Raw genomic sequence first — 15,469 nt, 5'->3', positions numbered from 1 at the left:
AAAAAAAAATAAAAAAAAAAAAAAAAAAGATAACACGACAGAGCCTCAAAGAAAAGTCCCTCCAGGAGAACTCAGGCCTGGAAGTGAACAGAGAATAAATTCCCCCTTGTCTGGTCTTTCTCTCGCATGCTTATCAGGTATTTTCTTACAACCAGGTTGAAACAACAGCAGTAAGAGAGGGAAAACTAGCCCTCGTCTTTTTGTTTGTTTTAAATATTTATTTTATCTCTACACCCAACGTGGGGCTCGAACTCCGAACCCTGAGATGAAGAGTCGCACGTTCCTCTGAGCCAGCCAGGTGCCCCTAGCCCTCTCCTTTTTAGAAGGGGTCCCAAAGCGGCCCCCTTCACCTCCTAGGAGTGTCTTTGTCATCAGGGTGCAGAACCTGAAAGCTGAAACCAGACCGAGAGATAGAATTAGGGCAGTTTCAAGATGCTCTGATGTAAAAGCCCTTTTCGGCCGGGGCCCACAGCCTGGAAAAAAAGAGAAGCAAGGTTTCTCAGGATGAAGAACAGGGCCCCCACCTCCTCAGAGCCACAGCAGCCACAAAAATCCCCCGAATGTCAGGCTGCTGGCTTCAAAGGCAAAGCTCGCCAAGGCTGGGCCGCCCAGAGGGAAAGGGGTACAGGAAAGATTTGCAAGTTAATGGTAAACAAATCTGGTCACTTGTCTTCAACCCCTGAGTTTGATCTTACTTCATTCGCACATTTGTAGCTGTAGGCCCCACTCCTAGCCTGCCCTCACGCTCCGGGCAGACAGCAGCCCCCTTCCCATTCGAAAAAAGGAACAGCAGCAGAAACGTAACGCGGTTCAGGCTCATCCTGAACCGAATCTTCAGAAGAGCCCGGCAAGATCGAGTCAGGAGTCTGCACGACTAGGGGCCCGACACGCTAACACTACCACTACCCGGCACGGAAACCGCCCACTGCGCACGGCACGCAGGGAGGCTGCTGATTTAACACTGAAGCAAACTTAAACACGTTGCCACTAACCCCTGAAACAAATATTTAACAAACTCCTGCAGCTTCTCCTTTGGGCTCACTTGTTCATGTCAACTGTTCTCTCACAGACCTGCTGGGCTTGCCAGGAATTCCTATGGTGTTGGAAGCAAAGCTTTTAAACATAAACTAAAGTGAGTGAGCCCCAGGGGGACCAGGGGCCCGTTCCGAACGGCTGTGCTGGCCGAGGTACCTGGAGCCCGGACCCGGAGTGACTTCCTGTGACCTCGCAGCCAGCCCGAGGTGCCTTCTCGTAAACCTGCCCTCTTTTCCAGATGCCCCAGGGGTTGGGAAGCATGAAAGCCACGCGAGATTGGCTGTGCTCTGCCCCAGACAGCTCTTAGTGATCTGGGCAGAGGCAGCCAGGGGAGAGAGCAGCTCCTGACCACTCTGGGCTCAGTGCACTGTGAGGACACGAGGCTGATATAGAAGGGTCCCCGCCTGGGCCGGGAGAGACCCGGAGGGCAGCATCTGGTCCACGCGGCGGACATCAGACGGAAGGTGCCCCGGACCCGTGTCGGAGGCTGTTTACCTCTGCTGATGCGCTGTTTCTCTCCAGACAGGATCCCGGGAGTGTCGATGATGCTTATACTGTCCAGGACTGGGTTGGGCAGCTGCGCGCACATGAACCTGCACGAGAGCAAGAGCCCAGAAGAGAGACGTCAAGACTCGGTTATTGGTGCTCTAGATGTGACAGTGGGGCATTCCGTACCCCTTCCTCTCCACCTCTGCCCTCCTTTCCAGAAGCAAAGAATGTCAAGGTTTTCTACACTCGTGGTTTCCAGGGGTGGCCATGGAACAGCTCATTCTCTTAGCTGGGAATCCAACCAGAGGCTCAGACTGGCCTACATCAGCACTTTCCCCACGCGAGCTTTGTCCCCAGGGTTTAGGAGTTCAGCTTTCAAGTTGCTGATATGGTATGAAAAGTGCACGAGCCTGGGTCACCATTCAACTCCAGAAGGGAAACAGAAGGGGACCCCGGGACCCTGGAATTCTGTATTAAAATGTTCAACCACTTGGCTGAATTTCCATATATACCGAAGGCAGCGAGAGGCTTTCTTACTGCTGCTGGGCCCAGCTGCCTGGGTGAAAGGATAGCCGCGGGAGGCGGGTAACAGCTGGGGGACACGTGGGCTGGAGCCGGGGGGCCGGTGGGGGGGGGGGGGGAGGGCAGGGAAGCACAGACACGGTTCACGGTTCTCTGGAAGCCACAGCAGGCCAAGGAAGAATGAACGAAGCCACAGACAGGATGACAGCTCCTGAGCCAGGGCTTAGCTGTGTGTGTGTGCCTGAATTCCCACTGAGCTTAGAACAGCCCAGAACAGCAAGGGGCTGTCCCAACTGATCACAGAGATTCTTTGCTGGACACAGCCGCTTCTCTGAAAAAGATACTGTGAGCAAAGAAAATACGGACCCTTTGTCTGTAGGACGCAGGCTTAAAAAGCTGCCTTGCCCACAGTGAGGAGGAATCTGAGCTGATAAGGTTCTCCTATCGGCCCCAACCCCCCCCCCCCACACACACAAAGTGACCAGTGGCCGGGCTAAGGGCAGCTGGCCAAGGGGAGAGGTGCCGCCTGCAAGCACAACGGAGCCACATCAGCTGACCCGCAGACCTTGGACCTCGTCCTCACCAGTGCCGGCAACGGAGCCGGGGTGCCGGAAGTAACTGCAGGCCAGACCCGGACCCTGCTAGGGAAGGGCGTCACTGAGAGGAGCCCAGATTAAAAGAATCTGAAGCAGAACCGGCTCCGAGAAGTTACAGACCTAAAAACGCCCCGTAAAGGAGACTGTGGAGCAAGCTCACGTGTGAGAGACGCAGGAATAAGACGCCCTGCAGGGCCCGGGGAGCAGGCGGTGCACGGGGCACACGCAACATGCATTTTTCACCAACAAGGACGCGCCGATTTCATCTCACACTCTACGTGGGTGGTACCGGTTACACAACTGAGTCCTCCCAGGATGCTCTTAGGACATCCTGACGGCACCCTGACTTGGTCGGCTCCATCGGAGTCTACTCTTGGAGCGGCCACTTACGGTAAAAGGCCAGAAAGTCAAGTTCATGACTCAACGGGGTCTCTCTCCCTCTCTCTCTCTTTTAATTTAGAGAGAGAAAGAGAGCAGGGGAGAGGGGCAGAGACAGAGAGAATCTCAAGCGGTCTCCATCCACAGCCAGCGCAGAGCCCAACACGGGGCTCGATCCCACGACCCCAGGATCAAGAGTCGGATGCTTAACTGAGTCCCAAGAGCTCCTCAAGGCGTCTGTCGAAGTGTGCCAGGAGAGGCCGTGTCAGGCGGGCAGAGAAGAGCCCCCTTTGTGCGCTCTGGCCAGCCGGGTAGCACCTGGTGTGCTCCATGGGCTGATACAGCTTGGGGCCCCAGCTCAAGGGCAAACCCATGCCACTTGACCCTTGGCTGATAAGGCTCCTTTGGGCAGTGATCGAGAACCCTCCGGAGAGTGGCAAGAAGGAACTGAGGGGTGCCTGGCTGGCTCAGTCGGCAGAGCATAGGACTCTTGATCTCAGGGTTGTGAGTTCAAGCCCCACGTTGGCCGTGGAGCCTACTTAAAAAAAATACACACACACACACACACACACACACACACACACGGCACCAACATCATCAGAGCGCCTGCCTTGGACCCGGCACCCCCGAACTGCTCTTTTTTTCAGGCAGAAGCAGCGGTAGGTGGTAACCGGCTGCATGAAGGCCCATCAGCGCTGCTCTGGTCAAGTCTGACAAGTCAGCAGAGCCCTCTGAGCCAGGCTTTCCTGAACCACCAAGGTGCGGGGTGCCTAGATGATGTCTACGATCCCTTCCGACTCTGAAACTTTAGGTCTCCAGATTCAGAACACAGGTCATATCCTTTCAAAAAACGGTCTGCTCTCACAGTCGAAAGTGGAGACGCAAAGACAGAAGTCGCTGTAGCTACCCTCCGTTCTAGCTTCCCAAAGTTCAGCGTGAAAGTCAAGACCTAATAATGCTCGAAATTTCCAGCACAGCAGCCAAACTTTCCACGAGACCCTATGGCACCCACCGGCTAACAGTCTGGGCTAATTGCCTATCTACAGGCACAGTAATTCCAAAACACTGGTGTAATACCGGAGGAGGGCTCACGGCTAAGAGGGCCACGCCTCTCACATGAAGGGCTTTACTTAGCCCTGGCCCTTGACACACGAACGCCATCAACCACCAAACAGGACAGGCTTAAAACGCCTGAAAGGGACAAAATAATACAACAGAAGCCTGCCTGTCTTTTCTATTAAAGGTCAGCTCTGTGCACAGAAGTAGGCTGGCCACTGGCTCGGATCAGGAGCAAGCTGGTTCACCCTGTGTGGCTGGACAGTGTCTGGAAAGGAATGTGATCATACAGGGCGGAGACCTGGAAGGCACGAGTCAAGGATTCTTTCCTAGGCTCTTCCCAGGACCCAGACTTTGAAAGGCATGTGGAGTCACTCCTTGAATGGGGGGGGGGGGGGGCAGAAAAGGCAAATCTGTCTGTCAAGTCCTCTGGTATGCCTCTGGGGGTAGGGGTGGGGAGAGGAAATTTAGTATATGTGCTGCCGAAGCGAGCACGGGGAGAGGGACCTTAGAATCACGGACTAGTGCCTTCCAATTCCTTTACAGAAGTGTGAGCCTGGCTGTTGCACTCCTTAGAACAAGGGCCAATGGGTTTCGTTCCCAGCATCGTGAGGGTTAGTCTCTTGGAGGATAACCCTGATCACGAGGAGGCAGATTTCACCCATTTAACCGGGGAAACTGAGGCTCAAGAAGGTTAAGGAACGTCCTAGGGAGGGATTCGGGGCCCCGGTCTCCTTCCAGGACTCCCAGTGCCACAGCCTGAGGCTGCTTCCTGAAACTCCTAAAGCAGCACAGTTTAGAGCTGCGCCTGCCCCCTACCTGAAGAGAAGTGTTCACACCCCATCTGTCCGCTACCTCGTGGGCTGCCCCAAACTCAGCAGGCCACAGGAGATCCTCCTTGTCCCTCCCACATGAAACCATTGGTCCCAGGGGAGGCACAGCACACCAGCAAAGGGAATGACTAAAAGTTTCACATATTTTTCCAGGACACTTAAGAAACAGACATTTGGAGAAAGGGAGGGAGCAAGGGGCCAGTATGAATGAATTACACGCACCCACTCTGGGGAAAGGACTACTTTGTGGAGAGGTGGAGACAGAATCTCTCACTTTCTCAACGTGGATCGCGGTTCTGAGGGAAGCAGGGCTAGGATCGGCAGGAAGGTTTGGGGGTTAAACTGATAATCTGGAAAATTATGGGGGGGGTGTGACACAAGCGAGGGGGGGGCGGTGGCGGCGACACCCCCTCCCAGACCTCTGGGTGAGTTTTTGGTGCGAAGAGGCAGGGGCCCTTGTCCCAGGGAGTGGTCGCCGAGGGGCTCGCTGGGGCCTCGGAGACAAAGGACAACGGGGGGTGGGGGTGGGCAGCGGCCGCGATAGGGTCAGGACCCGAGTGCGGCATGGGGGGGGGTCCCCCCTACGCGCCCCGGGGGCAAGGGGCGGCTACCTGTTGAGGAAGGCGTTGCCGAAGGCGTTGAGCTTGCGGAAGGGGCGCCGCGGGTCGACGACGAGCGCGTTGCCCGGCACCACGCCCTCGGTGGGACCGTGCATGACTGCGATGAAAGAGTCGGTGGTGGGCTCGGGCCCGATGCGCATTCCCGGAAAGTCCTGCTCGATCAGGTGCCGGATGAAGGTGGTCTTGCCCGTGCTGTACTGGCCCACAAGGAGCACCATGGGCTTGTTGTCGAAGTCAGCGTCCTCCAGCGCGGGCGAGTGGAACTCGTGGAAGCGGTAGTGCTCCTCCAGGGGCAGCAGCTTCTGCGCGTACAGCTGCCGCAGCCCCTCGGACACCGTCTGGAAGAGCTCCGGCTCCTTCTTGCGGCGGGCATCCTTGCTGACCCAGCTGAACATGCTGCCGGGGACGGGGCTGGCTGCTGCGGGGCAGAGCGGCGGCTGAGAGCGGGGCGACGGCGCAGAGCCGAGGCGGGGCCCGGCCGGCCGGCGGAGGGGCGGCGGGGCAGGGGGCGGGGAACGGCCCGTACTGCGCAGGCGCACAGCTCGGCCCGCTGAGCGCCCTCTGCGCAGTGGCGCGCGCTCCTAGCCGTGCGGCCTTTATAGGGCCGGGCCCGGCGTTCGGGTGCGCGCCGCCGCCGCCGCCGCCGCCGCCGCCGCCACTACAGGCCGCGGGGAACTGGGCGGGGGAGGAAGAAGCTCCGCCCGCGAACCCCGCGCCACGTCCTCCCCTCCCCCGGCTCCCATTGGCCGAATCCAAATATCGCGAGCGCCGCTCGCTCCGCTCCCCGCCCCTGGCCCGGGTGCCGTGGCAACCGCACCTGTTTCTCACCCACCGCCCGCCCTCCTTGGGGCCGCTCGCGGACGTGCTGCGGTTGGGAAGCCGGGGAGCCGGGGTCGCGCGCGAAGAGGTCGGGGAGTCTGCGTGCCTTCCAGCACCCGCGAGACGCCCAGTTAGACACCCGGCTCCCTGGCTGCGCGCCGCACCCGCGCTCCCCCCACGAACGGTCCTCCCTCCCCCACTGGCTCAGAGTCCCCGGAAGTACCGGCGGACCCCGGGGGCCTCGCTCCAGTCTGAACAGGCCTTCCTTGCCTCCTCCTCGCCCCTGCTTCCCTGATGCTACTTCCTACCCCTCTTCGCCGTCTGCTTTGGGGAGAGGGGGAGAGAGGAAAGAGGGAGTAGACGAGGCTGAGGGAGTAGAACGCCCAAGGCGGGTGGTGACTGGGGAAAGAAAACTGGGGAGGGAGCAAGACGCCCCTGGGGAAAAAAAGCGACCAGCAGCAGGAGGCCTGAGCTGCCCTCAGGCCAGTGGGGCGGGGAATTGTATGATGGACACAGCAGCGGAGGACACAGGACCTACTGGGGAAGAAGAGATGGCCTCTCGGAAGGGGCTGCATCTGTGGGAGGTTGGGAAGGGGTACAAAGGAAGTTGAGGCCCTTTGGCCGCTTGAGTTTTGAGGAAGTGAAATCGGAAATTCCCTATGTGGGGTGGAGGGGAAATGTGGGGCAACAATGAAATCTTGTGGGAACCTAGGGGGAATTAAAAAACCCAAATACTTCTGCTTTCCTCTTAGGGTCACCACCAGTTAACCGGCTTTTACTCTGATCTGTGCCCCATCCCCTTACCAGTTCCTGGCTGTTCCATTAGGCTCATTCCCCCGCCATCATTCCCTGCCACGTATAGGCCCCTGGCCCTGGCTGTCCAGGCCGGTGAGAATGTTCAGTGGGTGATGTCAGAACTTGGGGGGCTGATTGTTACATAACCAGAATGAGGCTACCAAGGTGTAGGAGGGGGTCGGGGGTGAGGTGGTGGTGAGAAGTTCCTAGATGGATCTGAAATGCACCTGAGAACTCGAAAGCCTCATGTCCAACTTTCCGGCTTCTGGGAGATGTGCGAGCCTGGAGGGCCAGGTGCCTGTATCCGGGAAGAAAGCAGGCTGGCAGTATAAAAGGATGGAGGCAGGAACTCAGATCTGAGAAGAAGCAGAATATTAGGGAATCTGGGTCAAGTGGGAGCCAGAGAGGGCAAAATGGAAGGTTTGGTTGCCCACCCCTTGTAGGATTGGGCCTCAGTGCCTTCTGAAGAAGTAAAATGTTAAATCCGTTGCCTCCCACCCCGCCCCTTTCCCTCCCTAATCATTGGAAAGTCCTGCCTGTAATCTTAGGTCTCTGACTTACTGCTTTTATTTGAGATTTCATTAGTGTTCTTTCATCAATCACAGTAAAACAGAAGCTCCAAGGGTCTTTTTTTTTTTTTTTTTCTTTTTGGTGTCAAAAAAAGACATTGAGCCTCTTAGGGCTGTCACCAGAGGCTGAGTGCCAGCTGGTGATCGGGAGCCTTGGGTGGGTCCAGTCCAGACTTCCTGGGCCAGCCTTAGAAGCCAAAGGACTTGCCTCCTCCATGGTGCTTTGAGGGGTCCACCCCGGAGATGCAACTTCTGGGCTGTTCCAGGGCAGAGCTCGGGGCTGAGGATCCTGAAAGAGATGGTTGTTCAATGGCCTGAATGGGGCTACAGCGAGCTCCCCCTCGGCGGCGTTCACATTGACCGGCCGTGGTTTATCACATCTCCCCAGAGCCCTCTGTGCTGGGAATAGCCCTCCCAATAAAATTGAAAAACAAAATGTTCCTGGGTTATTTATACATGAGACTCAGCCCGTGTTTGTTACATATGGCTGCTTGGCTTTCTCCAAGGAGCACAAAGGACTGGAAGAAGGCATCTCTCTCCCTCATGAGGCCCAAGTGGGCAGAGATCAGTTTTCCCAGTTTCACGGAGTTGGCGCTCAGGTCCTGGCCAGCTTCCTCATCTGGTAGTTCCCAGGTTGTGAAAATGGCCTAATTTTCTGTGTGTGTGTGTGTGTGTGTGTGTGTGTGTGTGTGTGTGTGTGTGTGTTTTGAGTAGGGTAGATTCTATTTGGTGGGAGTTTTCTAAAACACGAATGAAGCATTTCACTTTGGGTGTCTCGGTTTCACTTCCTGTCTATCTTGAGGAAGAGTTCGACTCTTTTCCTTTTTCTCGGAAATGATGCCCCCCCCCGCCCCCCAGCGTTTCCTTCTTTCAGATGCAGAAGCATACACCTGCAGTCCCAGAGATTGCTCTCAGCAGAAGGGGGTTACCTGCTTTCCCTCAAAGCCGGCCCCTCAGTCCCACAATGGCCTGGTCTAGAGAAGGGTCTGTACGAGGCTGGGAAAACCCAAAACCACATGGGTTTGTGTAGACACAGCTTTCCCTGCAGTCTGGAGGAACAGAATTGGCCAAGAGATGAATTTTGTCAAAACAAGGTCAAGAGATGGGGAGGGCTGTTCCTCTGCAGGCTGAGGTCTCCAGCGCTGGCCACGAGCACATCCTCTGCACCCAGTGAAGCCTCTCTCCTGAAGAGCACAGCAGTGCGTGTGGCCCTGGGGCTAGCTAGGGTCCTGGGGAGAGTTGCCGGATCTGGAGGTGTGTCCAATGGCAGGGATAGGCCCAGCTTGGAGGTGACAGAGTGTCAGGGCGGCTCAGGATCTCTGCTGTCAAATCTCAGCAAGAAAAGCCCAAGGCCCAGGGACGGTGAGTGCCTTGTTGGAAGTCACTCGGGCTGAATAAGAAGCTGGGCCTTTGGAATCTTAACATCACCGCCCTCTGCACGCTCAAATCTGGAAGTTGCGAGGTTGGGCTGGTGGCAACGCAGAGGAAGGGAGTTTCAAGAACCTCTTTCCCAGCTAGGTGCAGGCTGGGGTTAACTCTGCCCTTAAGCTCTGCAGCCTGGGGGCCCAGCGTGCAGATGTTCGAGGATGCTGTGTATACAGAACCACACAGCGCTTTGCAGAGCTGAGCCACAGAAGCCTCCGAGCACTTTTGGTAATAACTCCACCCACCGCTGGGCTTCCAAGCTCCCCATCTTGCAGGGGCTGCCGGGGCTGGAGCGGCAGGCACCACCCCCGCGCTGCCCTCCAGGCCTTTGCTGTGGACGCATCGGGTTTGGGGACTCCGTGGGAATGAGTTTATTATTTGGCACATGGGAATTCTGCCTTTTACAGTGATACCATCGGGGTCCTTGGGCAGGGTCTTGGGGTCTCCTTACTCCATACTGATGGGAATGGTGGGCGTAGGAGGAGAAATGGCAGAAAGAGGCTCAGGTCAGCAGGGGACGTGGGGGATGCGAGGAGGCCGTCGGCCAGTTACGAGGCTGCCAGGGCTCAGTGGCGAGGTCAGAGACAAGATGGGACTTGGGAGTTCCGGTCCCAGCAGCCGGAGAGCACACGTGAGGGGCTCAGACGTTGCTGCCGGGGTGATCGCGGTGGTGGCCCCACCTGCGTGAGCGCAGGCCACCACCCTCTTCGCGTCCCCTCCAGGCACGCTTTTCTGCTGCAGCTGACTGTCCCTCACCATAGCCTGGAGCCCCTGTTCCCCCACGGCTGGAGGCTACCCTGAGCCTCCCCACGGGCCTCACGGGGAGCAGCACTTCCGTGCCCGACAGTGTGTCATACTTGGCCACCAGGGCACAAGCGCAGCTCCTCTGGCCCAGCCCCTCACACCCACACACCTCAGTGTGGGTCAGACACGGTGCCCAAGGCCACCCTCCAGTCCCTTCTGCTGACCTACACCTCCCCCTGCCTTCTCCCACATCGGTCGCCACGCAAGTCCCACTGAGCTGGGTGGTCCACACAGCTGCCCCAGCTGACCTCCTCTGCCAGCAGTCAGCCTCTCACTTCCCTCTTGGCCCTGCTGGAACATTCCTCTGACCTGTGTTTTCTTCCTCCTGCCCTAAGTACAGCAATGGGGATGGGTCATCTGGAAAGGGACTGGGGGGTGGGGAGATGAGATGAGGGCCGTGTCCGCCCAAGGTCCGTGTTTGCTCCCAGAAATACATGTTGGGGCTTCTCCAAGGGCAGGGATACAGCAGGACCCTTCCCAGAGCTGGCATCACGCCTCCATGTTCTGCTCTTCTAATCTGGCCTCCAGCCCGTCGGTTCCAAGACGTCTCCCTGAATCCCCTAAGATTCCCTGCTCTGGTCTACACACCTGGAAGAGGGCCTGTGAATGTGGCTATGGTGGTTTACTCTGTGATAGAGCATGTTTGACAGCAGAGCTGACTCTAGGTAGGAGATTCTCCCAGTGGCCGGACCTAATCACATGAGTTCTTAAAAAGACTCTTCTCTAGCCGGTGGCAGAGGAAGGACATCAGAAATTCAAAGCACAAGAAGGATTCAATGCTCCACTGTTGGCTTAAAGATGGAGGGGAGCCGCGTGGAAGGAACGTGGTGGCCTCTAGGAGCCAAGAGCTGACAACCAGCAAGGAATCCCAATCCCTGCTGATGGACGAGAATAAGCACGGAGGGAGACTCCCTCCACCCCTGAGCCTCCAGCTGAGAACTCAGCCCGGCCAACACCAGATTTCAGCATTCGAGACTCTGGATTTCTGTCCTACGGAAACACGAGCTAATAAATGGTCATTCTAAGCCACTAACTTTGCCGTAATTTGTTGCGTGGCCATAGAAGACGACCGCAGCAATGGATTTGTCTTTTGGTCAATTGACAATTTATTTGACTGGCAGCGCCTCGCAGCCGTTCAACCGGCGAAGAGAAGAAAATGGAAAGGAACAAATGTGGTCGTGGAGTCAATAACTGAAAAAGCAGGGGCACCTGGGTGGCTCAGTCGGTTAAGTGTCCGGCTTCAGCTCAGGTTGTGATCCATGGGTTCGAGCCCCATGTTGGGCTCTGTGCTGACAACTCAGGACCGGGAGACTGCTCCAGATTCTGTGTCTCCCTCCCTCTCTGCCCCTCCCCTGCACACATCTGTGTGTGTGTGTGTGTGTGTGTGTGTGTGTGTCTCTCTCAAAAGTAAATAAACATTTAAAAAAAAAACTGAAAAAGCAGATTTCAAGACTGTACACAGTGTGGCCTGGCTCAACACACACACACACACACACACACACACACACACACACACGAGTTTCTCAACTGGAGGTGATTTTACTCCCCAGGAAACCTCTGGCAGTGTCTGGAGATGTTGCTGGTGGTTGCAACTTGGGAGAACATCGCTGGCATCTAGCAGGCAGAGGTCAGGGATCCTGCAATGCACCGGACAGCCCCCAACAGAGAATTATCCAGCTCCAAATGTCAATAAAAGGTTGAGAGGCACCTGGGTGGCTCAGTCGATTAAATATCCAACTGTGGCTCCGGTCACCATCTCGCGGTTCGTGGGTTCGAGCCCCGCATCGGGCTCTGTGCTGACAGCTCAGAGCCTGGAGGCTGCCTCTGATTCTGTCTCTCTCTCTCTCTGTCCCTCCCCTGCTCACACTCTGTCTCACTCTGTCTCTCTCAAAAATAAATAAACGTTAAAAAAATTTTTTTTAAATGTCACTAAAAGGTTGAGACACACACACTCAAACCCAACAACTATCGAGAGGCAGTGTAGCATAAGGGCCAAGTACAAGGTCATATTCAAGTCCTACCGAACTATGTGATCTTTAGCAAGATTCGAGATCTCTGGGAGCGGCTGTAAAATGGGGCTAAGGAAAGCACCCGCCTTCTAGGGCTAAGTGAGTTAATGTACAGAGTGCATAGAACAACACAGTCTGCTAGCTTGAGTGATTACAGGATATGTCTACAGGGCTACTCTTGCATCATCGGAGCTGGGGCAATTTTTGTTTACTTTCCTATATTGCCAAAATTTCACATAATGGACATATTTGATTTTCTTTTTTTTTTAATTTTTGTTTTTACATTTATTTATTTTTGAGAAACAGAGAGACAAAGTGTGAGCGGGGGAGGGGCAGAGAGAGAAGGAGACACAGAATCTGAAGCAGGCTCCAGGCTCTGAGCAAGCGGTCAGCACAGAGCCTGATGCGGGGCTCGAACCCACAAACTGTGAGATCGTGACCTGAGCCGAAGTCGGACGCTCAACCGACTGAGCCACCCAGGCGCCCCCTTTGATTTTCTTAATTGGGGGCAAGTGGGGGGAAAAAACCCGAGGGGGCATACTACAAAACAACTGGCCTGTCCTCTTCAAAAATGTCAAGGTCTTGAAAACCAAAGTTGTCAGCACAGAGCCCAACATGGGGCTCGAACCCATGGATCACGACCTGATCACAAGGTCGAAGACAACTGCAGACTAAAGAAAGCTGAAGGGACCAGGCGACCACAGGTGAGGTGTGATCCCCGTTTATTGGGACAACGGGAGACATTTGAAAGGGGATGACACGTACGATCACAGTATTGCGTCATTGTCACCGGGCCTCAATTTGGTAACCGTACTGTGGTTGTGTAAAGAGATGTCATGGGGGGGGGGGGGCGTGTTGAAATATTTAAGGGTGAAGGGTCGTAACGTACGTAACCTACTCTCAAATGGTTCCGAAAACATTCACGCGTGCGAGAGAAAGAGAAAGAAAAAGCAAACGTGGCAAAATGTTAAGTGTCGGTGAATCCGGGCGAAGGGTGTAAGGGTGTTCATTGTGCTTTTCTCGCACCTTTTCTGAAGGTTTCATAATTGTCAACAACGAACCAAAAAAACCCGCCTGTAACCAGGCGCTCCTCCTTCAGACCACTGTGCAGCCTGGTCCAGCGTTATATTTGCTGCCCCATGCGTGACCCAGCAGTACTAAGTCCGTTTATAGTAAGAAGGATAACCCAGCTCTTCTATTCATACAGCGGAATGCGGCACAGCAGGGAACGGATGGAAACACACTATGGCTCCAGCAACCACGCGGACACAGACGAACCCAGCAGCCGGGTCCACTTAAAGAATAAACACACAACAACACAAACCCAGGCGAAAGGAACACATATTGTTTTCCGCTGTGTACCTGGGTGGTGAACTGGAAGTGATTATCTTACAGGGCGGCACTGTGCTTACCTGGGGGGGGGGGGGTCACCCGGAAGGACGCATATAGGGGTGCTCGGCGGCACAGATTTTCTTTCTTGAGTGGTAGTTACACAGGGACTTACTTTTAATGAGACAGATATACACTATACATTTATGTGCTTTTTAAATTTTTTAATGTTTACTTATTTTTGAGAGAGAGAGGAGAACAGAGAGAGAGGGAGACACAGAATCCGAAGCAGGCTCCAGGCTCCGAGGCGTCAGCACAGAGCCCGGTGCGGGGCTCGAACTCAAGAACAGTGAGTTCACGACCTGAGCCGAAGTCGGACGTTTAACTGCCTGAGCCACCCAGGCACCCCTAAATTTATGTTTTATACACAAAAAGCAGCCGTAAAAGCCCCATCAAGGGGCACCTGAGTGGCTCAGTCGGTTAAGCCTCTGACTTTTGATTTAGGCTCAGGTCATGATCTCACAGTTGGTGAGATCGAGCCCCTTGTCCGGCTCTGTGCTGACAGCGCAGAGCCTGCTTGCGATTCTCTCTCTCCCCCTCTCTCTACCCCTTCTCCACTTGCGTTCTCTCTCAAAATAAATAGATACACATTAAAAAAAAAAAAAAGTCCCTAAGGAATCCCACTTTGTGCCAGGTGCGCACTGAGTGCCTGGGACCCGCCACTGTGTTAAGGGCGCTGACATCTGTGAGGACCTGGGGCGGGGGGTGCCCTGGGGGGCTGCTCAGAGAAGGGCCGGGGAGGAGTCCCTGAGCTGGGGAGGAGGTGGGGAGCGTCAGCCCCAGCCAGCCAGGGAGGGACGTGGCCCAGTGCACCCCCTGGCGGTGGCTTTAGGGAGCGAGGCTTGCGAAAGCGCAGGGTCGCCTCTACTCACACCCCACCCCCCCAGCCCCTTCTTTCTGTACCTGTTTCCCTGTTATTCCCTCCTTCCCCGGTGCTCATGACCTATTCCTAGGATTCACCGCAGCAAAAGCTGAACTCAGACTCACCTCTCTCGGGGAGACTCCTGATCAAAGCCCCCCCACTCTGACCGTTCCTTCCCCCAGAGGGCTTTCTTTGCCATCGGAATTTGCACATGCCCTCAGGATGCCTCGTCAGCCTCTCAGCCTCGCGTTGTTTTACAAACCTGCGGCAATGGTGATGGTGATGGAGACGACAGCCGGAACTCACTGAGGGCCTTGCACCCGCCTGCGTCTGCGGCCTGCTCCCCACAGGCCTCTTCATTCACACGCGTGGTCATGTGGTGGGTACTTCAGCTGGCATTTATTAAGCAGCTACTCGGCACCAGTCTCCGAGGCTACAGGAAACAAAAAGTCAGTGGCTGCTGCGGCCAGGGGTTCGCCAAGTTGGGCGGGGAATAGCCAGGCATTGGTGATGGGGACTCTAAGAGCGGTCACGTCACGGGAGCCACGGAGTGGGGGGAAAGGACCAAGCGGCAGGTGTCCCGGAGGTCTTGAGAGAAAGTGGGGGCAGGATCCAGGCAGGATGAGTGAATCATGGACTTTGCCCTCCAGGAGTCTGGAGCCCAGGGTGTTAAGAGCACGGAGCTCTCAGCCCTGAAGGGATAAGATAAGAGGGAGCAGGGAGAGGCCCAGGGGCCCAAGGTGTGGTGGGTGGGGGGAGCAGCGGGAGGTAGTGAGGGGAGGTAGCGGGAGGGACATCTGAGCCCAGCTCGGTAAAGGTGGCGGCCCAGGGATCCGGAGCCGATGGGGCAGCAAAAAAGCCCCACTGGGATAAGAGTCATAGGGGCCAGAGAGGGTGGCTGGATGCTTGCCAGCTGCCTGGTCCTCGGGGAGAGAAGGTTCAACTACTCTCACTTTAGCAAGATGCTCCCCCCTCTGTGAGCCCCGAGTCCTCATCTCCCGAACAGGTCCATGACGGTCGCTTCGCAAGGTCGCTGAGTTGATCCCAGGTGACCGATGCATGCCAGGGCCCGGCACACAGAAAGGGCTCCAGAGCCGGCTCCTATCGTTGAGCAATTTGAACTTTATTCTTAGGTCTCTGTTTCCAATTTCGAAAAGCTTATCTTTTAGCAGCAGAAGCCTTTTAATTCAAATGCGAATGTCTCCGGAACGGGCATCGCACCGGCATCGGCATCGGCATCGGCATCGGCATCGGCATCGGCATCGGCA

At 55.8% G+C, this 15,469-nt stretch overlaps 1 protein-coding gene across 1 annotated transcript in view; it reads right to left on the bottom strand.

Annotated features, from left to right (window-relative positions):
* EHD1 (EH domain containing 1) overlaps positions 1–7,233 on the bottom strand; it is a 23,658-nt gene extending 16,425 nt beyond the window's left edge. Inside the window, exons 1-3 of the mRNA XM_049643253.1 lie at positions 7,153–7,233; positions 5,521–5,947; positions 1,531–1,628 (exon numbers count right to left, since the gene is read on the bottom strand). Coding sequence (XP_049499210.1) covers positions 1,531–1,628; positions 5,521–5,947; positions 7,153–7,180 — 553 coding nt within the window. The 5' untranslated portion in view covers positions 7,181–7,233. The remainder of the gene's footprint in view (positions 1–1,530; positions 1,629–5,520; positions 5,948–7,152) is intronic.
* Positions 7,234–15,469: the final 8,236 nt, after the last annotated feature.

This window comes from Panthera uncia, chromosome D1, assembly GCF_023721935.1.
Source record: "Panthera uncia isolate 11264 chromosome D1, Puncia_PCG_1.0, whole genome shotgun sequence".
Classification (NCBI taxonomy): domain Eukaryota; kingdom Metazoa; phylum Chordata; class Mammalia; order Carnivora; family Felidae; genus Panthera; species Panthera uncia.
Note: the sequence above shows the minus strand (reverse complement) of the source record. Positions and strands in the feature narration are given on the sequence as shown.